The sequence below is a fragment of the Sorex araneus genome, chromosome 7, assembly GCF_027595985.1.
Source record: "Sorex araneus isolate mSorAra2 chromosome 7, mSorAra2.pri, whole genome shotgun sequence".
NCBI lineage: Eukaryota > Metazoa > Chordata > Mammalia > Eulipotyphla > Soricidae > Sorex > Sorex araneus.
In genome coordinates, this window is record NC_073308.1 from 40438806 (window position 1) to 40465738 (window position 26933).

Genomic DNA, 26933 nt, shown 5'->3' on the forward strand with positions numbered 1-26933 from the left:
CTGCGCGGCAGCGCTGCGGGGCCAGTCGGGACGGAGACAAGATGGCGGTGCGAGCGATGCGAGGGATCGTGAACGGGGCCGCGCCCGAGCTGCCGGTGCCCACCGGCGGGCCGGCCGTGGGCGCCCGGGAGCAGGCGCTGGCCGTGAGCCGCAACTACCTCTCCCAGCCTCGTCTCAGTGAGTACCGATCGGGGCACGGGGGCGAGGGCGCCCCGGCTCGCCCGCCCCTGCTCACCTGCTGAGCCAGCGGGAAGACTGAAGGGCTTAGGGCGCCTCTCGCCCGCCGCTGCCCGGACCCGCGTCTCTCTCTCTCTCTCTCTCTATCTCTCCCTCCCTCCCTCTCTCTGCCGAGGACGCGGTGTTGCAGACGTGGGCCGAGGGCGGCAGCCCGGCTCCTGCCTGTCGCTCCACCCTCGGCGCCGTGACCCGGGCCGGGGCTTGCTTCACGCTCGCTTCCCTTCCTGCCGCCTCCCTTCGCTCCTGCCCTCTCTCCCGCGCTATCTCGGGGCCGGGGGGGACGCCCTGTCCCCTCCCCGCCCGCGCCGCGGGGCCCCGGGGCCGCTCGCAGGTCGCCGCTGACGTGGTCGAGCGCGGCGCGGCGGAGGGCAGGTCTGCAGCCCCGGGGCCGGGGCGGAGGGAGGCTCGGCCCGCACCGCACCCCGGGGGCCGTCTCGGCCGAGCCGCCCGGGTTCACGGCCAGAAGCCCCGGGGGGCGGGGGGGGGGTGCTGGGAGGGAGGGCTGCGAGACCAGCCTGACCCCAGGTCTCTGAAATGGGCAGCGCAGGCGATTTTCATCCTCACCGGGCTTTTTTCTTCTTCTTTTTTTTCTTTATTTTCTTTTTTCCCTTTGCCATCGCCTCTGCGCGTACCGATCCGTTTACCTTAGCCGCGTTGATCTGTCAGCTTTCCAAGCAGTGCCTGCTCCAGTAGCATCTGTTGGGGAATCCATGCATCGTGAGTGGCCCGGTCGAAGCCTCGTTGCCACTGCCTGCCTTTTAAGTGAACAAACAGGCCAGTCCGGGAAGAAAGGGCTTTCTGAAGACGGGACGATGCGATTTGTAAAAAGCATGCACCGACTGTTCCCTCTCCCCCACTCCGGGCGTTGGTAAACCCTAAAAATACCCTTTAAACCCCGGGAAAGCCACCCGCGTGTCTGTCTAGGAGGTGACCCAGCGCTTTCTCTGGTTAATTAATTGCCTGTTCGTGTCGGTGGCCCAGTGGTTAGGAGGTATTTCAAAAGCCAGGGTTGAGGCCGGGTGCTGCCAGCCTGACCATTCTCTTCTTGCTCCGCCACTGAGTCATGAGACAGCACTGCAGCCTGAGGACTAAGGGGAACACATGATCCTATGGGTTGGCGTGATGGGCTTTCTCAAACCACACGGAAGGTCTTCAAGCAGGGTGGGGATGGGTACGTACCCGGAAATAGTTCAGGAAACTGACGGACACTGACTTGGATGGTCACTCTAAGCCTAGCGAGAAATCTTTACAAATTTCGCTTTCTAAATTTGATTTGTTTGGCTTTGCTCTGGGCAGGAAAGCTAGGTAGAGTGGTGCTCAGGAAAGATCGTCACGTTCGGTTTCCCTGTCCTTAGGTATTCTCCATCAGTTTAAGGAATATCAGTTGAAGTAATCGCATTGTCTTAGAACTTATCCATGATGAAGGGAGATTAACACGATTTCTTTTCTTTTTTCTTTTTTTTTTGGTTTTGGGGTCATGCCCAGCTGAGCCCAGTGCGTGGGGTGCCCTGTCAGTGGCCTGCAAGGCAGCCTTCCCTGCTGTACTGTCTCTCAGGCCTGAGGCTGATTTCTTACAGCTCAGTGAGTGCTTGAGCAGTGACTGAAGAACTGCAGATGAGATTCTTGCTGGTGAAACTGTTGCACCATAATAATGCTTAAGACTGTGTTGTGTGTCCATGAAACACCATTTTGGATGTCACGAATCTTTTGTATTATCTGTGTCTAGAAGCATATGTTGTATTTTGATGGTACGACTTTGCATATAACCACCTTGCTCTAATGGTTCAGTTTTAGCTTATTTTCTTGGGGTGGGCGCAGAGAGGCTGCACTGGCAGTGCTCAGAGGTTCTGGGGTCACTCCTGGAACTGCTCAAGGAGCATGCAGTGCCAGGGATTGAACTTAGGCCCCTGCATGCAGAACGTGTGGGCTGGCTGTTGAGTGATCTCTCTGACCCATCTGGACATGGATAGATGCAAGAGTCGGGTTACTTAGTGATTGAGTTCCCTTTCTGAGTCTGTACTCTCAAAAGCCCAAGTCTTACCAGGCTAACAGCAACTCTGAATTTCTTCTTGAATCCAGTAAATAATTATTGCCAAATAATATTAACATATTTTTAAAAACTAATAATCGTCTCTTAGGCAGTCTGTTATAGTTACTCTGCTCTTTATGAACAAAAGAATGAGGTGGTATTGGTAGTGCCACTGCAAAATTGAATCCTGTTTTAAAACAACTTTCAGAGGTGATGGAGCTCTTAACAAGAAACGGGAAATGCAATATACAGGTGTAAGTTATTTATTAGCACAAATTTTCCCATCAACTTTGATATCTTAAATTAGATAACTCCCATTGTTCTTGTGAACAGGTCAACTAGCCTTAAGTTTCTTTCAGAATACAAGCAGATAGCAGGTGATACAAAGGAATCCTTAGTCTCCTGTTTTCTAGAACCTGAATGCCCATTGCTTCGGGAATTGTGTGGGCATGGACTATTGTTGAGCCATTGAGTGACTGCTCTGGGTTTCTGTTTTTCCTGTGAGGTGGAGACTGAGGACTAGATCTCTTATTGTGCAATTGCTGTTGAATTTTCTTTTTGAAAGTTTCACAATCATTAAGTGGTGGTAGCAGTATTGAACAATCTTCTATCCTCCAGGAGGAAGGTGTCAGCAGACAAAATATGTTTCTTAAAATTTCTCCCTATTTTTTTCCTGTTCAAATTTTGGTTTTTAAATGTCATTTCTTATTTATTGCCAGTTGGCTTCAGATTTGAAGAAGTGACTTTTTGCTTGTAAATGCCTTGGGCTTTTAATTAAATGCAAAGATGCTGTGTTGTCAGAAGTTCTGGAACATCCTGAAGACACAAGTTCATTTCTACTGAAATTTTCTGTTTAGAAGGACATTTTCAGGGAAGAATGATCATATTTTAGGAATTGAAATAGAAATACAGATGTAATTTGTGAATGGGTGTTGACTTTCTTGAAAAACATCTTAACATCTTCGACAAGTTTAACTTGTTTTCTCTGCTTTTGATTAATGGTCAAAAGGAAGGTTTAGTAAATAGTGTTGAAATAAATGAGGTCGAAGAGATTGTCCAGCTTCAAATTTTCTGTCTGTGCTCTGAGTAGAGTTAAGTGCTGGCTTCACTGTTCCTCACCCCAGCACTTCAGGAGTGATGCAGAAAAACAAAGTGAGGTACTTTTGAAATGTAGCTTAGTGTATTTTAGGATATAGTTTCACTTATAGCATTTTGTTAGTTTGTGTCTGATTAATTTAAACCAAACATGTTGTTTAACCTCTGGTTTGTATCTGAAGTGGGCTTGTGTTTTTCATGCTTCCTACCTAGTCAGGGAAAACTAAAACAACGATTTTCTCTCCTCTGATGAAACTCTCAGCATTAGTGAAAAACTATGGAGACATTGTACAGTACATTAAGCGGCTAAGTTACAGACATGGAAAATTGTTTTGGCCAATAAGGCACGTCCATATCCTTGGTCAAATAACTTAATTTCTCAGTCATTCTTTTCTAAACTTGAAATACTACTAATATTATGAATCTGTTACAGTGTTAAAATGTGGATTCCTGAGATATATAAAAATATAAAATGTATAAAAATATAAAATGTTTACAAGTGGTGGTGTTATTATCAATCAAATGGTTTTCTCGCTTTCAAAAATCTGTATCCATTGTTGAATATTTAGAGACTGCTTTTGAGGAAGTAGAATCTTGTTTTCCACAGTCAACTTGGCTTGTTGTTTCCTGGAAAAGCAGTGACTAGTGTTTCTTTTTCTCATCATGCTTATGCTCATGACTGGCAGAAATTCATAATTTTAAAAAGAATTCACAGTTTTGAATAAACTTGGTTTTAACCATGAGAATTTAGAGAAGTGGCAGGGTCACAGAAATTGTGAGATTCTCACTAACAAATCTTGGTGAAACTAAAAGTAATTTTCAGGATCTAAAGCATATTGATGTTAAATTTTATTTAAAACAGAGCTGCCTGGGGCTAGAGAAATAGGACAGCAGGTAAGGCACTTGCCTTGCATGTGACCTACCTATATCAGTCCCCAGCACCCCGTATCAACTATGGCCTGAAAAATGAAAATTAAAAGTTGACTATAAGTCTCAAAACTATGCCCCCCCCACTCCCCATCCCCCTCCAACAAACTACCCACCGCTTCTTACCATCCCACTGACTTAGTTAAGGAGTTTGAAAAGTTCTCTGTGTTTAGACTGATTTCTAAGTAAAGATGTTTTTCTTTGCATTTCCACGTAGCAATTTCAGAAAATCATCAGGCAGCCCAGAGTGATAGTATGGTGGGTGGGCCCAGGTTCAGTCCCTGGTACCTTGTGGTCTGCCAACCCTTTTCAGGAATTGGATCACTGGTGTTCAGGGATCACTCCTGGTGGGACTTAAGCCCTTAGACAAGCACCCTAACCCACTATACTATCTCTCCAGCCCCAGGCAGGCTTTCTTCTGATAGTAGATTATTTTTAAGCTCTGAGGGTGTTTCCATAAAGCAGAAATTGTGAAAACTGGAGTCTTTTTGTTTTTGCTGAGGTGTTGGGGTATACACTCAGATAGTCAGGGTAATGCCAGACCCTTACTGGAGACCATGCCCATCTGGGAGCCTTAACTTGAAGGGAATGAATTGTTCTTTTCCACTACCATCCTTAGAAACTAGGACTTAGCTGTCATCCGTTTTGTGTTTCTGTTGAGACTTTTTAAAAAAAATTTATTTTTTGTACCTCCTTACTTTTTTGTACCCCCTCTGTGTTTGCCTCACATATATTTGTTATCTGTCTATTTCCTGAATGCACATTTGCAAACCCTTTGCTTTCTAAGACCTAAACTATTTTACCTAGGGGCATATCCCATCCTTGGGGTTTTTGTTAGGGAGAATTCCTGCAGGCACCACATGATTTCCCAGCTCAGACCTAGTTGCTACTCAGACAAAAACAAAGCAGGTGTGGTCCAGACAAAACCAAAAAAAGACATTTAGTGCATTCTGACTTTGTAAGAATTCCTGTCCTCTGAGTGTTCTGTTTATGCCTAGTTGTCTCTTTGGGGGAGGGGGAACACCCAGCAGTGTTCCTGGCTGTTTCTGATTTGGTGTTGGGGGATTATTTGTGTTAGGGATTGGGGATTAGACCAGTTCCCCCAGCGTGCTGTTTACTTAAGAATCAGCAGGGATCAAACCAAGGTCTTCAGCATGCAACTGCCTTTTGTTACCATTACATTTGATACTGTGTAGGGTGATAGGATTGAAGGAAACTACTTTCTAAAATGAGGGGTTTGGGTAATACTACCTTACAGACTGAAAGTATTCCTGGACCATAATTTACACTGGAAAATAAGTGCCTAAATTGACTAACATTTGACTTTTGAAAAAAACAACTTCTACCTCAGCACACTGTGCTTTTTCTGGTTTTCGTGTGTGTTTTTACTTCTGTTTAGAATTGTTAGATCTGTGATTCCCTTCCTCATCTATTTTGTAAAGCTCCACTTTTAAAAGGTCCCCCCCCTTTTTTTTTTTTTTTGGCTTTTTTGGGTCACACCTGGCGATGCACAGGGGTTACTCCTGGTTCTGCACTCAGGAATTACCCCTGGCGGTGCTCAGGGGACCATATGGGATGCTGGGAATCGAACCCGGGTTGGCCGCAAGCAAGGCAAACGCCCTACCCACTGTGCTATCGCTCCAGCCCCCCCCACCCCCGTTTTTTGAGTTAAGGACTTGTGCTAGGTATTTTCTGTGCTCATAATCTTCTGCATGCCTGTTAGAGTCCTCTATTAGAGCCCTCCCCTTTCTTGTAAATTGAACTCCTGAGAGCTGGTTCTGTCTCTCTTTATTTCTATTTTCTGGGTTCTTGAAACATTGTGGCTTAATCATAAGAGGAACCAACATGTCTGATGAGGGTGTATTGTGTATAATATTATAATTTGCAAACATAAATTCAATAAAACTTGATGTCAGTGTTCCATATAATTGATGTGATAAAGTAGAAAGAGGTTTTTCTATTGATGTCAGAAAGGTAACGTAGTTGTCCTGTTTGACTAAAGCAAATTTTTCTGTTTCCTTCTAGCATACAAGACAGTTTCTGGAGTCAATGGTCCGCTAGTGATCTTAGATCATGTTAAGGTAATATCACTTATATGGTTTGACCAAATATATGAAATTAGATATGGGACATTGTTAAACTCTGTTAGGTGTGGTGTACTTAAAGTTCTTTGTTTTGATTTTTTTTTTTTAATAGTTACCTTTTGAGAGTTCTGGTGTTTGGTCCCAGACACTTCTCCTGGTATGGGTGATAGCCCACCTGGTGGTCCAGACCTGAAGACTCAGTGCTCAGGGCAGGTGTTATCTATTATGTCCAGCCGTGCTTAGGGGTCTGTGTGGTATCAGATTGAACACAAGGCCTCTGCATGCAGGGTATCGCTCCACATCTTCAGGCAGTCTATTCCGGCCCTGTGTTTTGACATTTTTTAAATTTAGTTTCAGGGTCTCACCCGACAGTGCTTAGGATCTGCTCCAAAACATTTGCTCTGGGGCTGCTACTACTGATAGTACTTGGGGGCACAGTGTGGTACTGGGTATGGAATCTGGTGCTCCCATACACAGCATGTCCATTCAGTCTCTTCTCTCTGGCCTCTCTTCTCTCTGGCCTTCTGTTTTAAGTTTTTAAAGCCATTTCCATTGTATATTCCTAAATACATACAAATTTTTTTTTTTTTTTTTGGTTTTTGAGACACACGAGGCAGTGCTCAGGGATTACTTCTGGCTTTGCACTAGTCAGAAATCATTCCCGGTGTGCTCAGTGAACCATATGGGATGATGTATCTTCCCACTGAAGTTAATAAGATTTTTCAGTGATAGCCCCTAAAAAAGATAACAGATTATCCTAACAACTTACTGTGCTATAAGATTTTTAGGGCTCTTAAGCCACACCTGTATATAAAAATTGCCAACATTATTAGTGTTATCTTAAAAATAAAATAAGAATATAGTCTGTAACTGAGTACCCTGGGCTAAGCCTTTTGCCAGCTGTATGATCAGAATCTCTTGAGAAAATAATACATAATAAGCTCTCTAGAACAGTAATTTTACTTTGCTGTTGAGGTGGACTGGGAGGAAGGACACAATTGCTAGTTTGTGGCTAGAAAGAAGTTCTGACGCAGAAATGCTTAGCATGTGACCCCTCAGAAAGCAGAAGATAATTGAAGAACTTTTTTTTTTAAAGGGCAGTGTGGGGCCATAGAGACAGTTCAGGGCTGAACGCACACTTTACAAGCAGGAGTCCAGGTTCCATCCCCAGCACCGAGCTCTCCCTTACGCGTAGAGCCAAAAGTAGCCCCCACGAACTCCCTGACATTGCCCCCCCCCCAAAAAAAAAAGAGGATGAAGGGGCAAAGTGCGTTAGTGCTTAAGCACTAAGATAGTTTTGTGAACAACAAAGTAACTATTTAAATTAATCTCAGGAGAAAGCATAGCAAGCTTACCTCCTCGACACTATTTAATATTAGTCTCCTATTCAACTCATGTTTTGTGAATGAATGAAACCTTTTCTTTCTTAGTAAAATATAAGGTGATTTGTTTCTCACCCTTTTTTCCCACTGTACCCAGTGCTGCTCTTTCTTGGTGGTGGTTTGGGGACCACAGTTTCGAGATCAAGCCCAGGCTCTTGCCTGCTAGCCCAAAGCTGTCTGTCTGGCCTCTCCTTCTCCTTTATTTCTTCTTTTTTCTGTATTTATTGGGCAATATTTTTTGCCTGTTTTTAAAATACGAAACTTTTATATTAGCAAATATTTTACTGAAGACAGTTCAAAAATACTCATATTTCTGCCATGTGAAGTGATGAGCTCAGTATAAGAAATGCAGTAAACAGTGGATCTGAACTCTCGCATGGACCTTTTGCTGTAGCATCGTGTAGTGGAAAATTAAATATGTAATTAGTGAGTGCTGTGAAGGATGAGTACAGGGTACTGTGATAGTAGTGTAGAATATATGTTTGAGAAAATCATTTTAAGAGCTAAAAAGTTTTATTTATAAAGTGTAGCTTTAGCTGAGGAAAAAGCTGGTGAATATATTTCATGTAATTCTAAAAATGCCACCAGATTTTTTTTTTTAGTTTGTTTTCCTTTTGGGTTTTTTTTTTGCTTTTTTTTCTTTTTGGCTTTTTTTGGGGGGGGTCACACCTGGCTCTGCACTCAGGAATTACCCCTGGCAGTGCTCAGGGGACCATATGGGATGCTGGGAATCGAACCCGGGTCGGCCGCGTGCAAGGCAAACGCCCTACCCGCTGTGCTATCTCTCCAGCCCCTTCCTTTTGTTTTTAACATGGAGAATTGAATCAAAGACCATATATTCTTACAAATGTATCAGAACAGATGTTAAAGACTGGCCCAACTCATTTTTTTGAAATGAGCACATCTTGGATTCTTAAGCCAGACAAAGGATAACACCAACAAAGGGAAATACAGCTCTTTCCCGTGGCACATATTTCAAGTTTGTGAGACATAGGATTTTATTTAAAATAGACTAATGATTAGGTAAGAGGAAAAATGTTTTTGAAAGCTTAAAAAGAGTAATTAAAAAGATGATTTATTGTTAGAAAAATAGATCAATATAATTTATGGATTGCCCATTCATTTATGGATTAAACTAGTGTTCTTAGACATTTTAGGCTTTTGGACCTGCACCTGTCCTGCATAAGGTCCGTGGACCCACTTCTAACCAAGGCAGTAGACTAGTGGTTTTCAGTCTGCCTGCACGTGTGGACAAGCTGCTGAAGACCACTGGAATAAACTAGGAAAGGCTTGTAATATCAATAAATAAGGAAGCATCAGAACAGTTACTCATTTTTTAAAGTGCTTAGGGACTACTTCTGACTCTGCTCAGAGGTTCTTCCAGGAGATACTCAGGCATCCATATGCTTTGCAGGCGATTGAACCAGGAACAGTGCACCATATACAAGGCAAATGCCTTAAACCCCATACTGTTTCTCCAGCCCCAAATGTATTCATTTCTTTAAAGAAAAAAAAATAGAAGGAAAGAAAGAAAAAAAAGGCCTCTTGCATGGGGCCAGAGCAACAGATAGGGAGCTTGCCTTGCATGTGACCAACCTGAGTTTGACCTCTGGGAATTCTGAGTGGGAAGCTAGGAGTAACCCCAGACCATCACCCAATAAGGTCCCTGAGCCCTGCCAGGAGTGATCGTGAGTACAACCAGACCTAAGCCCTGAACAAAATATGGGGTCCTAGGGAATGGAACCCTGGTCGGCCACTTGCAAGGCAAACACCCTACCCACTGTGCCAAAATTAGTTCTAAAGTGCCCATTTAGTCACATTTTGGTATCTCCAAAATCAAATGTCTTATAGTCTTTGGTGCATTATGTTTAACTGGCAGATTTTTGTGTGTGTGTGTGCCACAAAAAATTGTTACTACATCTCTCTGTTGAATTATGTTGATAAGTAAGATAAATAATGACATGGCAGATCCAAAACCAATTATGGTCAAGTTTTTTTTTTTTAAATATCATAAATTCTTTTAAAGCAATATGATAAAAATATATTTCATGTTGCCAAATATCAAAGTGACACAATATATTGTTTAAAGCATCAGAATGGGGGCTGGGGTGTCTCAAAGGACTGGAGCACATACTATATACAGGAGCTCCAGGTTTGGTCCCTGCCTGCACATAGTCCTCAAGTACACCAGGTATGACCCCCCCCCAAACAAACAAAAAGTAACACTAATAATCAAAAATTACTATGGATCAGAAGAACATATATTTGGTTAAGAATACGTATCTAGTTAAAATTGAAGGAGAAACATTTTATTATTATAATATCTCTTCCAGCCAAAGCACACAGGTTTTGTGTACACAAGCAAGTTCACTTCTGAGTATTGGAAACATAGTTATTTGTAAGTTTTGTTCTTTCTGTAGTCCTGAAACTTTCAAACATACATACACACAGAGCAGAAAAAATGTATTAAAAGTATAAAAGTCCCTGTGTTTTAGTGAGGCCAAGGGTATTGCACAAGCAGGGGTGTTATGATTAAAAATAGAGCATATAAAGTATGGGGAACTTCTGAAATGTTGGCTATTGATAGTTTTTTTTTCTACTTAGTTTCCCAGGTATGCCGAGATTGTACACTTGACATTACCAGATGGCACAAAGAGAAGTGGGCAAGTTCTCGAAGTGAGTGGTTCCAAAGCAGTTGTTCAGGTAAGCATTACTTTCGAAACCTGGCCAGTCAAACTTTCTCTTAAGCTCGGAATCATAAAGAATATTGTTTGCTTTGTTTGTTTTATGGTGATCACTGAATAAATATATCTTGAGAGCTTACTTACTGACTGGGATTATTTTGCGTTTGTTCTTAGCAGTGTCAGTGTAGTCCAGTCATTTTGTGGTCTTGGGTTTGTACCTTGAGTGGGGGGTAGGGGGCGAGGGTCTCCAGAGGCACGTCTTCAGTTTGCTAGTGGCCTGGTGATTTCCTGCTCTGAGCACAGCATGTCTCACAGCGCTGGGAACCAGGGGCCTAAAGCAATGGGTCCAAAACTCAGGTGTCATGGAATTGCTCTCCGGTCTTAGAAGATGTCTTCCTGGACCCTGGTATAAGGCTTTAAAAAAATAAGAAATTAAGACAAAATGAAGCAACAAGTCACAGGAAGGAGATAGTTGACAGGTAGAATTCACGGATAGCAGGATGAAACCAAAATTAGATCTGAATCTGTTCCTGAAGTTGTCTCTGTTTCCCACCCCCGACACCTTACCAGAATCCCCAGACTGGAGCCCCTGGGGATCCCCTTGGTGCATGGGATTAAGCTCATGACCTCACACTTGCCCAGGGCAGATTTGGTTTGGGGACCATTCCTGGCGGTGCTCGGGGATCACCACACCTTTGTGCTGGGGAACCATATACTGCTCCGTGCATCGAACCAGGGTTGGTGGGATGCAATGCTAGGACCTCTGTACTATTTCTCCTGCCCTCCTGGGCACTTCACCTCCTCCTCCCCACTCCCCCCCCCCCCCCCAGCACACCTGACAGTGATCAGGGATAACTCATGGCAGGACTTAGAGGACCATATGGGATGCTGGCAATGAAACCCGGCTCAGGCACGTGCAAGGCATGTACCTACCCACTATACTGTCTCTCTGGCCCTATCTCCTGGGCTCTTTTGATGCCACTGGGATCATTTTATCGGCCCTCTCAATTGGAATCCCAGACAAATCATCCTTGTGCAAGTGAGCAGGCTGGCAGTCAGCATTTAGGGCTTCCATGCCTGCAAGGTCAGCGTTCATCCCAGAATCTCTTCCAGATCCCACATGCTACTGATTATGTCGTTCTTGTTTTTATTTTGTTTTGTTTCTTTTGAGAGTACACTTATCCATGTTCCAGGGTCACTCCTGGTGGTGCTGGGGTGACCCTGTGGAGCCTAGGATCCAGCCCAGCCTTCTGCACACAAGGCATGTGCTCTGTACACTGAGTTGTCTCCATCCGTGTTATATATAAGACCAGTAATGGCAATAAAGAAAATGCTCATGAACTGAATTTCTTTAGCTCCTCTAATGACTTCTCTTTTCTGATAGGTATTTGAAGGGACTTCAGGTATAGATGCGAAGAAAACATCCTGCGAGTTTACTGGGGATATTCTTCGAACACCAGTGTCTGAAGATATGCTTGGTAAATAGCTGTTGTACTCATTCTAAGCAGCAGTCTGTTTTGTTTTGTTTCTAACATATTTTCATAGTCATTATCTACTTTTTACTGTCTTGTCTACTGTTCCGTAGGTCGGGTATTCAATGGGTCAGGAAAACCCATTGACAGGGGTCCTGTCGTACTGGCTGAAGACTTTCTTGACATCATGGGTAAGAGAGTGAACGGAATTCTTTGCTTTGGAGAAAATGGCCTTTGTTTCATGGCTGTTCTTTGCAGCACATGAGGGGGTGCTCAGGGGCTCCTCCTGCCAGCTTGTTGCTCACGGGGTTGCTCAGGGCAGTGCTGGCACCTGCAGAGCATGAATTCCAGCCCTTGGCAATTCCCAGCTTCTACCTTTCATGATAGTTTAAGTCGGAAATAGACACAGTCTGTGTTATTTTAATTGGGTGCCAGAGAAATCATACAGGGGTTAGGCGCTGGCCTTGCACGTGACTTACTCTGGCTCCATCCTACACTGCCGGGAGTGAAGCCTGAACCAGAGTCGAAAGTAGTCTCTGAGCAGGGCCAGATGTGACCCAAAAACTGAAAAGAAAAAATAATTTTAATTTTTTTATTACTGTTTACTATTTACACATAACATTTAAATTGTGTATAGATTGGCGCTGGAGCTATAGCACAGCGGGTAGGGCATTTGACTTGCGCGCGGCCAACCCAGCTTCAAATCCCAGCATTCCATATGGTCCCTGAGCACCGCCAGGAGTAATTCCTGAATGCAGAGACAGGAGTAACCCCTTTGCATTTGCCAGGTGTGACCCAAAAAGCCCCCCTAAAAAAAATATTGTGTATAGATTATCTTAAGATTCTACAAAGCAGAGGTTCTCAGAATTATTTCTCTTACAACCCCCTTTTCAGAAAAAAATTACTTAGATACTCCCTAGAAATCCGTGCTCTAAATTGACAAAATGCCCCAGAGTTGCACTACTACATTCCTCCACCTTCCAGTTTGGCGTCCCTTCCTGCCCTCGGGAATGGCGTCAACCACTCTCGGATATTGCTATGAAGCATCAGTTGGGTATATCTTAAATATAAATAGTAAAATCGTGGCTTTGAAATTAGGGTTTCTCACTTACCTTTACCTTACTCCACAAACGTGTGTTTTCCCTACCATATATATGTGTGAGTCTACAAAGGCTAATGGAAAAATTTCCTGAAGCTGTTAAAGAATAGAAAGGATGCTTTATATAATTCTAGTATCTATGTACAGATATTAAGATTTCCTTCTTTGGAAATGCATTAGGTCAACCAATCAATCCGCAGTGTCGAATCTACCCTGAGGAGATGATTCAGACCGGCATTTCGGCCATTGATGGCATGAACAGCATTGCTCGGGGGCAGAAGATTCCCATCTTCTCTGCTGCTGGCTTGCCGCACAATGAGGTAAGAACTTAATGTTTGTATGAAATTTAACCATAAATAGTTCCTAAATGCTCCATTGATAATTGGGAGACCCTATTAGGGGGTTATAAAATTAATACCTAGTATTACTGTTTCTGTGCAGTAACATCGACTTCATACTCATGTGTGATATCTGTAGTCTTGCTTATTCGTAAGGCTCTTAGAAAAGGTAGTTTTGTTGAGCACAGTCCTCCAAAACATCCCAATCTCACTGATAGTTACAATTTCAAAAAGTTACTTTGTTGAAATGTTATTTTAGATTTTAACTTTGGTCTTTTTTATTTCTCTTCAGATTGCAGCTCAGATCTGTCGCCAGGCTGGTTTGGTGAAGAAATCCAAAGATGTAGTGGACTACAGTGAAGAGAATTTTGCAATTGTGTTTGCTGCTATGGGTGTAAGTATCGTTTTTTTGTTTCCAAGTGACATGAAAATTAATTGTTTAATGTTATTAAAATAGTCCTGAAAAGTAAACATGAATTGTTATATTTCTTCCTCTGAGTAGAGAAGTTGGCACTTTGACCCTTGGGGAAAACTAAGAATTACAGTGTAGAGTGAACTGAAAATAAAGAATAAAAGAATAAGGGCTGGAGCAGTAGTACAGCAGGGAGGGCGCTTGCCTTGCATGCGACCAGCCCAGGTTTGATCCCCAACAGACCCGAGCCCACCAGGAGTTAACCCTGAGCATAGCTATGTGTAGCCCAAAAACAAAGAAAGAAAGAATAATTCTTCGTGCCCAGAGCAGGCTATTTATTCTGTTGACTTTTGTTTAAAATAAGTACATAAATATAAGAGGCACACAGAACTTTAGAGAAGGAACAGTATAGAACTATAGCTTGGCCTTCATCAGAAATAAATACTGAGAATTTTTCTTCTCCCAGCACTGATGAAGTCATTGCTATTTAGGTAAACATGGAAACTGCCCGGTTCTTCAAATCTGACTTTGAAGAAAACGGCTCAATGGACAATGTCTGCCTCTTTTTGAATCTGGCCAATGATCCAACGTAAGTAACTGGAGCTACTCCTTTCTTTTCACCAGGGCTTTAGGTCCACAGTGTGACCTAAGACTCTGGGTGTGAACTGTGTTAATGAAAGAGCCAGTGGACTAGGAGCAAGACAACTCAGATGGGTTAGCTGCTGAAGTTTCAGCCCTGCGTGCGGGCATGTTCATCCCCGAGTTGTCTGAGCCCAGCTCCAGGTGCAGACACTACTCGCCCTTCATCGATGGGCCTGTCTGTCCCTTGTTCTCTCAGTCTCCCACTTGTTCTTTCCCTCCTCAGCCCCTCCCCTCACTCTCTTTCTCGCTCTTTCTCTCTCTCCCCTCTTGTCTTTTTCTTCTTCCTCTGTCTTCCCTTCTCTCCCCTCTCTTCCTTTTCCTATATCCTAAACAGAGCCTAAATCCTAAAAAAAAAAAAGAAATTTGTTGCAGTTCTGCTTCTGATTGATCATTAGACTTTGGATAAATCAGTCTCTGAAACTCAGTTTTCTCTTGAATAAAATGTGATAAGTGATTCTTGTCACACGGAGTGTGGTTGGTATTGGATTAAATGAGATAATGCAGACATGTATTCCATATTCCATAAATGATCTTTTCCTCTTAACTGAGAAATCTATTTCCTATTTCATATGTCTTTCTCTTTCCTCTCCCTCTCCCTCTCCCTCTCCCTCTCTCTCTCTCTCATTATATAGTTCTGAGTCATTAAAGAACATTTATATATCAGTTTCCCTTGCTAACACTAGTAATTCTTACTGTATAAACATCAAATCACTGCTTAAGAACTTCTGAAGTAATAACCTTTTATTAGTGTTTGAGTTAATCCTAATAATGATATAATTGTAATCATAATAATGACAATCGATTCATTCAAAACTGTAATAGGGTAACTTTTATTTCTGTAAATACATTGGTTTTAGCCCTTTTGTGAATGACATAAGACTTAATATTCCATTTCAGTATTGAGCGAATTATCACTCCCCGCTTGGCTCTAACCACCGCCGAATTTCTGGCTTATCAATGTGAGAAACACGTACTGGTCATCCTAACGGACATGAGTTCCTATGCTGAAGCACTTCGAGAGGTAATTTAATACTGTTTTTTCTGTAAAAATTTTTAAATTGTGTTGTTTCAAACATTTTTATAAACTACTTGCTTATTTTGGGCTGGAGCGATAGCACAGTAGTAGGGCGTTTGCCTTGCACTCGGGCGACCCGTGTTCGATTCCTACGCTCCTCTCGGAGAGCCCGGCAAGCTACCGAGAGTATCGAACCCACCCGGCAGAGCCTGGCAAGCTACCCGTGGCGTATTGGATATGCCAAAAACAGTAACAAGTCTCACAATGGAGACGTTACTGGTACCTGCTCGAACAAATCGATGCGCAACGGGATGCCAGTGACAGTGACCTGCTTTTTTAGTAGAATATCTTAAAAGGAAAAATGCAACTTCTTTTCTGACAACTTGGTTGAAATTATTAAAGGATGAGTTTTAATTCCTTCTAGTTACCCTAGGTATTCAGATTAGCCTGTAGGCCTTTTCAGGTTGGTTCTTGTGTTCTAAATCTACCTTAGTAGACGTCAGTTAATTTTCTTGATATCTAATAATGGGCTGGAGCGACAGCACAACCGGTAGGGCGTTTGCCTTGCACACTGCCGACCTGGGTCTGATTCCTCCGTCCCTCTCGGAGAGCCCAGCAAGCTACTGAGAGTATCTCCCCAGCACGGCAAAGCCTGGCAAGCTACCCGTGACATATTTGATATGCCAAAACAGTAGCAAGAAGTCTCACAGTTTGTTGTGAGACGTTACTGGTACCCACTCGAGCAAATCAATGAACAACAGGAGGACAGTGCTACAGTGCTAGCCTATTTATCATATGGCCATGGTCTCCAAGGGCCAAAGGTTAACATGATGCCTAGGTGGTGAGAGAGAGCCTGGTGGGCTGGACACATACTTTGCATTTGATATGGAGAACGGCACGGTACTCAGCGTTCTTTGTGGTGCCCCAAAAATGTACAAAAGAGGAATTGATTTCCTAAGGAGTGTAGATGATTGAACTACTCTCAAGTTCATTCAAATTGCCCTTCAAGTTTTGTAAATGTCTATTCTATTTTGTAAATGTCTGTTTTCTTCTTTCCCTTTTCTTTTTTCCTTTTTGCATATTAGTAAAAGCTGGTCTACAGACTGCACTTTGAGTAACAATGTCGCATCACTCTTGGAACTACCAAAGGAGCATTTAAATGTTGGGTTTAATGTATAGTTTTAGTAGCTGTAGATTAATATATAATATTTTAGAATTCATGTTTCATAAAGAGAGAAACATTTTACTCTTTTGTACAATTAATGGCTTCCTTGATCTCGGGAACTCTTTTCCAATAATAAATTGTAAATATTGTGTACATAATGAGAAATAAAACCTTTCTCACATGGTTATTTTGAGGATTAAATGATGTAAGTTGAGAGAAAGCATAAACGACGGGGACACAAACTTTACATGCTGGTCCCCCCAGTCACCACATGTAATGCAAAACAGACCAAAATTACTTAATTTTGTAGATAATATATAATGTAGATAAAGGCCCTTATGATTTTATTCTTACATATATATGAATATGGATATATATATATTCCCTTCTCCCTTCCCTTTTTAATTTTTCAGATTAGTTTATGTAAACATGCAAGATCTATTGTATGGAATAAATCTATGAGCAAAGAATATTCTCTCCATTTAAAACTTAACTTCCTGGGACTGGGGAGATAGTGTTATTGATTGTGTGTATGAGGTTTGATTCTCACGGTGTGATCAAAAAATTAAAATAAATATTAACTTTCTTTGAATTACAGTTACAAGATTTTCCTTTGGAAAGCTATGTAAACATTTGGGATATTTTTGAGATATTTTTTGGTGGGGAAGTAGGGGCATACCTGTTGGTCCTGGGAGGTTACTCTGGGATCTGTGCTCAGGAAACCGTATGAAGTGCCAGGAATCAAACTGGGTCAGCCACATATAGTGCGGCCCCTTAGCCCCCATGCTCTCTCTCCAGGCCCAGAGATTTATATGTTGGCAATATAATTTTGATGCCAAGTCCAAGAGATAGTTCAGATAGTGCTTGGAGCCAGCTCGGGTTCAATCCCTGGCATCTTATATGGTCCACCAAGCACTGCCAGGAGTAACTCCTCAGCATCACTGGGTGTGACCCCAAAACCAAAAATTAAAAATTTTTTCAATATCCCAATTGTCACCTTTTTTACCAAAATTATTGTTACAGAGAATAATTTTAACTTGTATAGCTAGAAGATGTTTCTAAGTCATCTCTTAGAGACAGTATTTTAAATGATCAGGGTATTTCCAGTTTTGGAACTTGAAGTACTCACACTGATATGCTCTTACCGCACTTTGTTTCCCATATTCTGCTATGTGATCTCTGCATTCTTACTAGGTTTCAGCAGCCCGGGAAGAGGTTCCTGGCCGACGAGGCTTCCCAGGTTACATGTACACAGATTTAGCCACGATCTATGAGCGTGCTGGTCGAGTGGAAGGCAGAAATGGTTCTATTACCCAAATCCCTATTCTCACCATGCCCAATGATGGTAAGTTTTTGGTCTTTGGACTATAACAGACCTAATCATTGTTAGAACTTTGATTATAAGGACTGGAGAGATACTACAGCAGATAAATTTAACTTAGGCACTTTGAGTTAAATTTAACCTCTAGAAATTTACCTAAACTAGTGATTTATGCCCAGATAAAATTTTTTCATTTGAAAATTACTCATGGTTATATTCTGTTGTGGAAGAATAAAAATTGTAGTTTGAATTTTTGTTTTGTTACATTTTCTTTGGGGGCCATACCCAGCATGGCCTTACTCCTGGACTTACTCCTGGCAGGGTTCTGGGGACTATACAAGGGTGCTGAAAATTCAAACCTCAGTTGGCCACGTGCAGGCAGGTGCCCGCCCCTCTGTGCTCTCTCTCCAGTCCCTCAATCTGGGTTTTTTAATTTTCCTGTGTTCGATACTGTTGAGTTTCTGATACTTGGAGCACAGTGATCTATATTTGAGAAAATTTTGTTGTCAAATGTATGGTTGCACTAAATCTAAGTTATTTAGTCTGGTTGGACATTTTGTATGTATGTACACTGATAAATTTTTGTTTGGCTCTTTTTGTTTTGGGGACCTCTCCTGGCAATGCTGAGGGCTTTCTCTTGGTTTCCTGCTCCTGGTGGTGCTGGAGGTTGGGAGAGTGGGACGGCAGTGTTGGTGATGGGGATTAAACAGGGTCTCAGCTGAAAAGGCTGCCTGCTGGACTCAGCTTCCACTGGCCCTTCATCAGTCATTTAAGTAGCTTATGTTAGGTGAGATAGAAGAGTATAAATAGGAAATGCTGAATACTTGAGGGATAGAACGATCACCAAAAGCTGGTTAAAAATTATTTTCTTGGGATCAGAGAGAAAGAGTACAGGGGTTAATGTTTACCTTGTATGCAGCCAGCCCTGACATGATCCTGTATACCACATCCGGCCCCTTTGAGCTTAAAGCCAGGAGTAACCCCTGAGCACTGCAGGTGTGGTCCATCACCCCCACCCCCCAGAATTACTCTGTGTGCTCAGGGTGACTCCTGGGTGAGATTCTTCATACTTTTATTGTGACTTACATGTCTTCACCTTAGTTACTAAGAATAATTTTATATTTCATAAATAGTGAGAATTGTTCTTGGCGCCTTGTATAAATTAACTCAGCAACTTTTCAGTGAATGCTCAATTTTGAATCACAGGGATATCATTAGGAAGTGATAGCTTTGTAACCCAGTCGTTTGAATTCATAATTCACGTAAATTGGTACTACACTGTACTTTTCTGATATGGAATTGATTTATTCCAAGGAAGTAATTGCAATGTTACGTAGATCTGATTTAACAGATTCAGAAATGTTGCCTTGTGTAGCCTTTTGTTGGTGCTGCTCTTGCTTCGTACCTTTCTCATATTTTCCATTGAAATGTCACATCTTTGAAATGTTGAAGTTTCCTTTAGCTAGTTGCTGCCATATTTGATAGAACAGATACAGAACTTTTTGTTAGTTTGTTTTTTATTTTTTGGCATGGGGGCCATACCCAATCAGTCCTGAATATGTGATGCCATGGATTGAACCAGGGTCAGGCACATGCCAGGCAAGCACGCTTCCTGCTGTACTGTTGCTTCAGCCCCAACTACAGAACTTAATCCATCATCATAGAGAACTATTTTCCATAGCACTGTTCTGGGTAATGCTGTAAGATGTACTTCACTGGGTTTGTTTGTATGGATGACCACTTTATTTTTTTTTTTCTGATTGTGTAAATAATACACACTTTAAATAATGTCAACTTTAAGTAATGTCAGCTATCTTGCTCTGGTAGATATCACACATCCCATCCCGGACTTGACTGGATACATCACAGAGGGGCAGATCTATGTGGACCGCCAGCTGCACAACAGACAGGTATTTCACCCCAGAAAGTGTTTTGGAGCTCACAGCTTAGTTTTACATATTCCTTAGTGACTTTGACTTTTTGCTCTTAGGATTTTGTTTAGAATTTATCAACTTGAATTGTTTTCGTTTTTGGTTTTGGAGCCACTCCTGGCTTTGTGCTCAGGGATAACTCCTGGCAGGCTCGGGAGACCATATGGGGTGCTGGGTGTTGAACCCAGGTTAGCTGTGTGCAAGGCAAACACCCTATCTGTTGTAGTATCTCTTTGGCCTCAAATTGAATGGTTTTTAATATACCTGTAAAAATAACCACAGGTATATTAAAAATAACCACTTTTGGGGCTGGAGAGATAGTACAGCAGGTAGGGCATTTGCCTTGCATGTGGCTGACCCAGGTTCAATTCCCAGCATCCCAAATGGTCCCCTGAGCACCGCCAGGAGTAATTCCTGAGTGCAAAACCAGGAGGAACCCCTGTGCAACGCCAGGTGTGACCCAAAAAGAAAAAAAAAAAGAATAATAACCACTTCTGTGTGCTGAAACCCTGGTATGGATACAAGCAAAGAATAAATTTTTTTCTTTCATTTCTTTCATTTCTTTCTTTTCTGGCTGGGGAGATAGCTCAAAGAGCTGGAGCACATGCTTTAAAGTGTACAGTACCCCCAGGTTTAGCACCCGGTACCTCATGCTAGGAGTGACCCCTAATCATTGGGTATCACCCTGCTCCTCCCCCCAAAAAAAGCAAGATTTTTTTTATTAAATCACCATGAGCTGCAGTTAAAAGTTCATGTTTGAGTTTCAGTCGTACAATGATTGAACACCCATCCCTCCACAAGTGTACATTTTCCACCAACAACGTACCCAGTGTCCCTCCCCCATCCCGTCTGCCCTCCCATCCCTCCCCCTGCCTCTATGGAAGACAATTTCCCTCTTACTCTCTCTACTTATGGGTCTTATGGTTTGCAAAAGAAATGATGAGAAGCCATTACGTTTGGTCCTTTATCTACTGTAAGCACACAAGCAAGATTTTTTTATTTCTCTTGTACCTTAAAATGAGTTTGTTGTCTCTAAGAAAGTCTTTGTTAGAAAGTCTTTATATTCCATATTATTATTAACTGTCTTGTTATTAACAGAAAACGAATATTTGACACTTTTTTAAAATACAGATGGCAGTCTAATACCAGCTTTTAGGTGAAAATGTTAGTTTTTTAATGTATTTGATTTTATGAGTATAATAGCATGTAGATTTGCTTCTCTTTAACAGTGCAAACTGAAAATTCATGGTATTTCCAATATGATCTTGTACATGTTTTGTTGTTGTTTTGGGGGACACACCTGGCTCTATGCCCAGGGATCACTCCTGGCAGGGTTTTGGAATCATACTGGGTTGTAGTCAAGGCAGGCACCCTACCCATGGTACTGTTGTTCCAGCCCTTGTACTTTCATTTTGAGGAAGGGCCTGGGGACCTAAGTCAACCAGGCGGGGCAGGTCAGTACTAGCGCCTGATGATGCCACAGTGCTTGGGAGACAGTGTGTCAGGAATTGAACCAGAATCCCTGCACCCCTCTCCCCCGGAACTTGCACTATTTTTATGGTTTTTTGGGGGGTTTTTTTTGTTTGTTTGTTTTTGCTTTTTGCTTTTTGGGTCACATCCGGTGATGCTCAGGGGTTACTCCTGGCTTTGCACTCTGGAATTATTTCAGGTGGTGCTCAGGGGACCATATGGGATGCTGGGAATTGAACCCCGGTCGGCCTCGTGCAAGACATGCCCTGCCCCCAGTGCTACCGCTCCAGCCCCGTTGTACTATTTTTGAATGTAACTTTTTTTAAGATTTGACTCTCAAGAAATATTCCATCATTGGAATGTTTCTCACTACGTCTCTTCCCAGGAAAACCCAACTTATCTAGGTAACAGGCGCAACAGTTCCTTTTGTAAAGGGGTGATACTGAGTTTCAGAATGTTGCTTTACTACGGTGATGACTGAATTCTTCACTGAAATATTTTCTTCTCTCCAAGATATACCCACCTATTAATGTGCTCCCCTCGTTATCACGGTTAATGAAGTCTGCTATCGGAGAAGGCATGACCAGAAAGGACCATGCAGATGTATCTAACCAGCTGGTATGTGGATTCTCTTAAAAATGGTGTTGAAAGCAATGAATGCCTTGGGATTTATTTTTTCCCCCTTTGACTTTTTTCATCTGAGTAGAATTGTAGTGTAGGACAGATACTGGTATCCTCCAAGATATAAAATCATGCTCAGAATTATGAATAGTTCCAAAGTAAATAAGCCATAAATAAATAAACCATATGCTTTACATTTTTGTTAGTAACTATAATAACAATTTTAAAGTTCTTAGATGTCTACTCACATATTTCTTATAGTAAGCAACCAGAGAACACTAAAAAATAGTTTTATATTAATGAAATTTTATAATTGTGATGTTGTATATTAACACAAAGGAAAGTACTTTGAATCATAACATAGAAAGGTATACCTACACATATCACAAATTTATAAATTATATTTAAATAGAACTTGGCAGTGAAATTTTCTATGAGTTCCGATTTCCTCGTGCCTTTCAAGTGTAAGCTCATCAAGGTATTGAAGGGTTGTGGATATTTTGTAGTTCAGTAACGTTTATTACATGACTGAGATTCCCTTCCTAAAAGGCTACTTAATAAAATCCCAGTTCTTTCCTTGTGAGTTCAGTGAATATTGCTTGTAGGTCCTGTGAAATGGCTGGAGAAGACAGCCACATCAGTGCACTCACGTAGCCCCGACTACATTACTGTTCATAAAACTCTTGTGTGTGTGACATAAAGTACTTTCTATTTATAGAAATAAGGGGTCGGGGGAGGGAGAAGGGGAGAAAGAAAGGACATGGGCATATCACTGCGATAAAGAACTACTCTCATATATAAAATTCTGTGTTTGGTTTGGCTTTTCACTTTGGTGTCACATCTGGCCACACTCAGGTGATCCTGTGGGATACCAGGGATCAAGCTCAAACTTGAACCATTTCTCTGGCCCTCATTTTTCAAAGCTTCGGTCTGATCCTCTGACCACGTGAACCTTCTGTTTCAGTATGCCTGCTATGCGATTGGTAAGGATGTGCAGGCCATGAAAGCTGTAGTTGGAGAAGAAGCCCTTACCTCAGACGATCTTCTTTACTTGGAATTTCTGCAGAAGTTTGAGAGGAACTTCATTGCTCAGGGTAAGAGGAGCAAACATAGACTTGTAGATAATTTTTTGTTCTGTTTGTGTGGAGATGGGGGGTTGGGTTTTGTGGGGGCTTGGGGCAGGGGTGTTGGGCTCTAAGAGAACTTACTTTGCTCTCCCTACATTGTCTTTCTGGTTACCGGGAACGTTCTTGCAGGTGCCTATCACGTGTATGCAGAGGCCTTTCCCCTCTGCTTTCCAACTCCCCTGTTGAGTTTTTTCTCTCCCTTAAATTCTCACATCCAGCCCCTTTGTTCTGCACCCTGGTTACAAATCATCCTCCTTCTCTGCAGCCATCTCCTTTGAAGGGGTGGAGGTGGGGGCGAGGATTTTCTGATTTTCCTCTTTCCATGCCCATTACTGATTTTTGTTGTTGTGTTGCTTAAGAGAGCCTGTTTGGGGGTTCTAGTGGGGAGCACAGTTAGTCATGTACCCTCGACCAAAGAACATCCATCTCTATTCTGGGAAGACCCACCTCTTCACCCTGGGCACAGCATTGGGAGGGCTGCGGTCAGGGAGGAGGGGACAACCCTCCCAACCAGCCAGCTCGGCCAAACCAGCCTGGCCCCTGTCACCACCAGATCGCTCTCAAGTCCCCTCTTGGCTCTGTATATTCCCAAAGCCTAAGTTAACTATTCTTACTTTCCCTGTGCTGTTGACTCAGTCGTGCATGACACCGTCTCTTTAACACATCTCTAGCTGGACTCCCTCCTCAGATCAGCATGGTCAGAAACAACAGGATTTTCCAGACAATTGCTTGCATAACAGTTTCCTTTCCAGTGTCTGTTGCTGACATGACCATTATTAATTATTGGGTATTAGTCGTCTTCATTTATTTTCCACTGATCATATGCTTTCTTATTAGTTTTGTGCTTTAAAATGCACTATTTTGAGGGGCTGGAGTGATAGCACAGCGGGTAGGGCGTTTGCCTTGCACACGGCCGACCCGGGTCCATTTCCCAGCATCCCATATGGTCCCCGGAGCACCACCAGGAGTAATTCCTGAGTGCAGAGCCAGGAGTAACCCCTGAGCATTGCCTTGTGTTACTCAAAAAAAAAGCAAAAAATAAAATAAAATACACTGTTTCCAGCCAGAGATGTAGCTCGATGAGTTGCCTTGCGTGTGGGTGGCCTGGGATTGATCTCTGCATCACCTGGGCGCTCAGGCACCGCCACGAGGAGTCCCCGAACACCACAGTGTGTGACCCAGGGACCAAAAAAGAATTAAACATCCTGTTTTGTTTTTAATCTCCATTTTAATACCTTAAGCTAGTATTTATTAATAATACAGATTCTGATGTGGTGAGCCAGAGACTTTGTTTTGTTTTTGCTTTTGCTTTTTGGGCCCCAGTCAGCTGTGCCAGGCTTGCTCCTGGCACTGATTGGGGAACCATATGCAGTGCTGGGAATCAAACCCAGGTCAGCTGCATGCAAGACAAGCACCTTCCTGCTGGACTGTGTCTCTGGCCCTAGGACTCTGTGTTTTATAACCCGCTCCTAGGTGATGTTAAAACTCACCACGATTTCTGTTTTGTCATACTTGGACCTTTAGTGGCTAGTTCAGATCTGTATGCCATTAATTAGTATGCCATTAGTGCTTTTATTATATACCAGTTTTTCTGATTTCCTGTAGACCTCTGCCAAGTACAATTATTGCCAATTTTATGCTACTCCTACTAAAAAGAAATCTATAATGACTTCCATGACATGTCAAAGGGTTTTGAAGCAGGTTTTCTTGATCTTTCCCCTGCCATTCCTGCCAAGACTGGCACTGCCATTAATGTTCTATCTTGAAATAATGTATCACAGTTAGGATTTGTATGCTTTCCTCTTAAGTATTTTAATAGCATTAAATTCCTGAGAGTACATGTACTATTAGGATTTTCTTCATTTCTGGACATATATAAAAGTCAAGATTTTTTGTTGTTGTTGAGAAAATAGCCCAGGACTCTTAAATGTTCTGATTCTGTACTTAATAATATTTATTTACAGGGTAAGGATAATTCTGATACTAAAAATAGTAAAGCCCTTAAAAACTCACTAATGAGAACCCAGTTGGCATGTAAGACTCCCTAAGTCTGTTACTTGCCCACATTCAGCCACTGCTCTGGGGAGACTGCCTTCCCCTTCGCCCCTCCCTCTCCTCACCCAATTGATCTCTGGGCAATGATTGATCAACAGGATCTTATCTGCGTTGTATGGTCCCACTCAATTAGTCAGAAAGACACATGCATACACAGACACACTAAATTGCCTGCTGTCTCCAGCCCATGGTTATCTCCCCTTTTTTTGGTTCCTGGTGTTTTTATCTATACCCTTATTTTCATATTCAGATGTGCTCTGTTTCAGGAGACCTTTCTGCTCTGTTGCTTTTTTTTTTTTAATACTTTGTGTACACAACTGTGGTCACTTAACAGAATAGATAGTGAGTTAATGCTTTTAAAAAATGCAAGTAGTTTTCCTTTACTCATTCTGTTTCAAATGTGTTGTCAGGTCCATATGAAAATCGCACTGTCTATGAGACTTTGGACATTGGCTGGCAGCTGCTCCGAATCTTCCCCAAAGAAATGCTGAAGAGAATTCCTCAGAGCACCCTGAGCGAATTTTACCCTCGAGACTCTGCAAAACATTAGCTGCTACTTCATGGCTGACTCTTGTGAAATACTGGTTCTGTTTTCTTTATTCCTTTTGCACTCCCATCCCCATCTTTGTGTTGGAGTTTACTGTGTTACCCTGTAATTAAAAACAAAGAATAGGTAACATTGTGCCAGTGTTGCAATGTTTTAAATAGCTAACAGACTTTAAAATATTCCCTGTTCAGAAAACCTGGATGTTAGGAGCTTTGTTCGGAGTAGCTGCAGGGATGGAGGTGAAGTTTTCTTTGTGTGTGTGTGTGCGCGCGTGTGCCTGTGCCAGCGTGTGTGTATGTGTGTGTGTCTGTGTGTAATGGTATAGTCACTCACCTAATAATGCCCTCATTACTTGGATCTCCTGAACCTTAACATCCAGCTCCCTCAAGAGTATTTGTACCTAAACTTTATAATGCTTTGACATCCAAATTAGACGTGAGACCAGGTTTGAAAGAAACCTCCTCTCTGACAGCTCTGAGCAGTGGTGTTTGAATCGAGGGGTGTCTCTCTGTGTGCTCCGAGCTGATGGCTTTTATTCTCCACAGATTCTTTCCTGTTGAACGAGTAGATTAGAAAAGGAGCTTCCTTTCCCTCCTTTCTAGTAGGTCTGAGTCGGGACTCCCGTGACTTACGTTCTCCCTCCCTGTTGGTTAACGAATCATGCAGCTTTTGCACAGCTGATACTGCTTGGATGGTAAATGCCTTTTCTTGATCCTTGCTGGGTTTCCATTCAGAGGAATTGCATAATTTAATAATAATGTTACCTGGAAAGAATTGGGGTGTAATTAAAAAAAAAAATGAGAACCTTTGTCCAACGTTCTGACATGCTAACGGAGGCTCACCCTTGTTTCTGTGAGATTCTGAAGGCGAAGCAGGAAGGAGAATGCACTTCTGCTTCTGGATATTTTAAACTCTGTTAGAGAGCAGCCTTTGGAAAACCCCCTCTTTGACTCTGCTTTCTGACCTCGCTGCCTCTTCAAGGTAGTTTTGTGACACAAGTGGTAGCATTGAGAAGCTTTAGCACTTTAATTCATGCTCCCTCGTGCTAGGAACCTTAAGCCGTCTTCTCTGCTCGCCTGCCGGATCTCCTGACCCGTCTCCTTGTGTTGTTACTCGAGTGCAATAGCAACTTCTCTACTCTGTGCATTCCATCTTTCAAGTTGTGTAAAGTTCTTCACTTTTTCTCTTAAGGGTTGGGGATGGTGTCAGCATGATTATATTTTATTGTAGAAAATGTGAAATCTGGATATAAAATGAAAATAAAGAATAAATTAAATGGA

At 42.4% G+C, this 26933-nt stretch overlaps 1 protein-coding gene across 1 annotated transcript; it reads left to right on the forward strand.

Moving 5' to 3' along the window:
• Window positions 1-26933, forward strand: ATP6V1B2 (ATPase H+ transporting V1 subunit B2). Its single transcript, XM_055144762.1, has 14 exons — window positions 1-177; window positions 6314-6369; window positions 10359-10457; window positions 11823-11916; window positions 12024-12101; window positions 13190-13329; window positions 13640-13741; window positions 14251-14348; window positions 15299-15422; window positions 17776-17926; window positions 19730-19812; window positions 21817-21921; window positions 22889-23018; window positions 25517-26933. The coding sequence occupies exons 1-14, from the start codon at window positions 42-44 to the stop codon at window positions 25654-25656; spliced, it is 1536 nt and encodes a 511-aa protein (XP_055000737.1). The 5' UTR covers window positions 1-41; the 3' UTR covers window positions 25657-26933.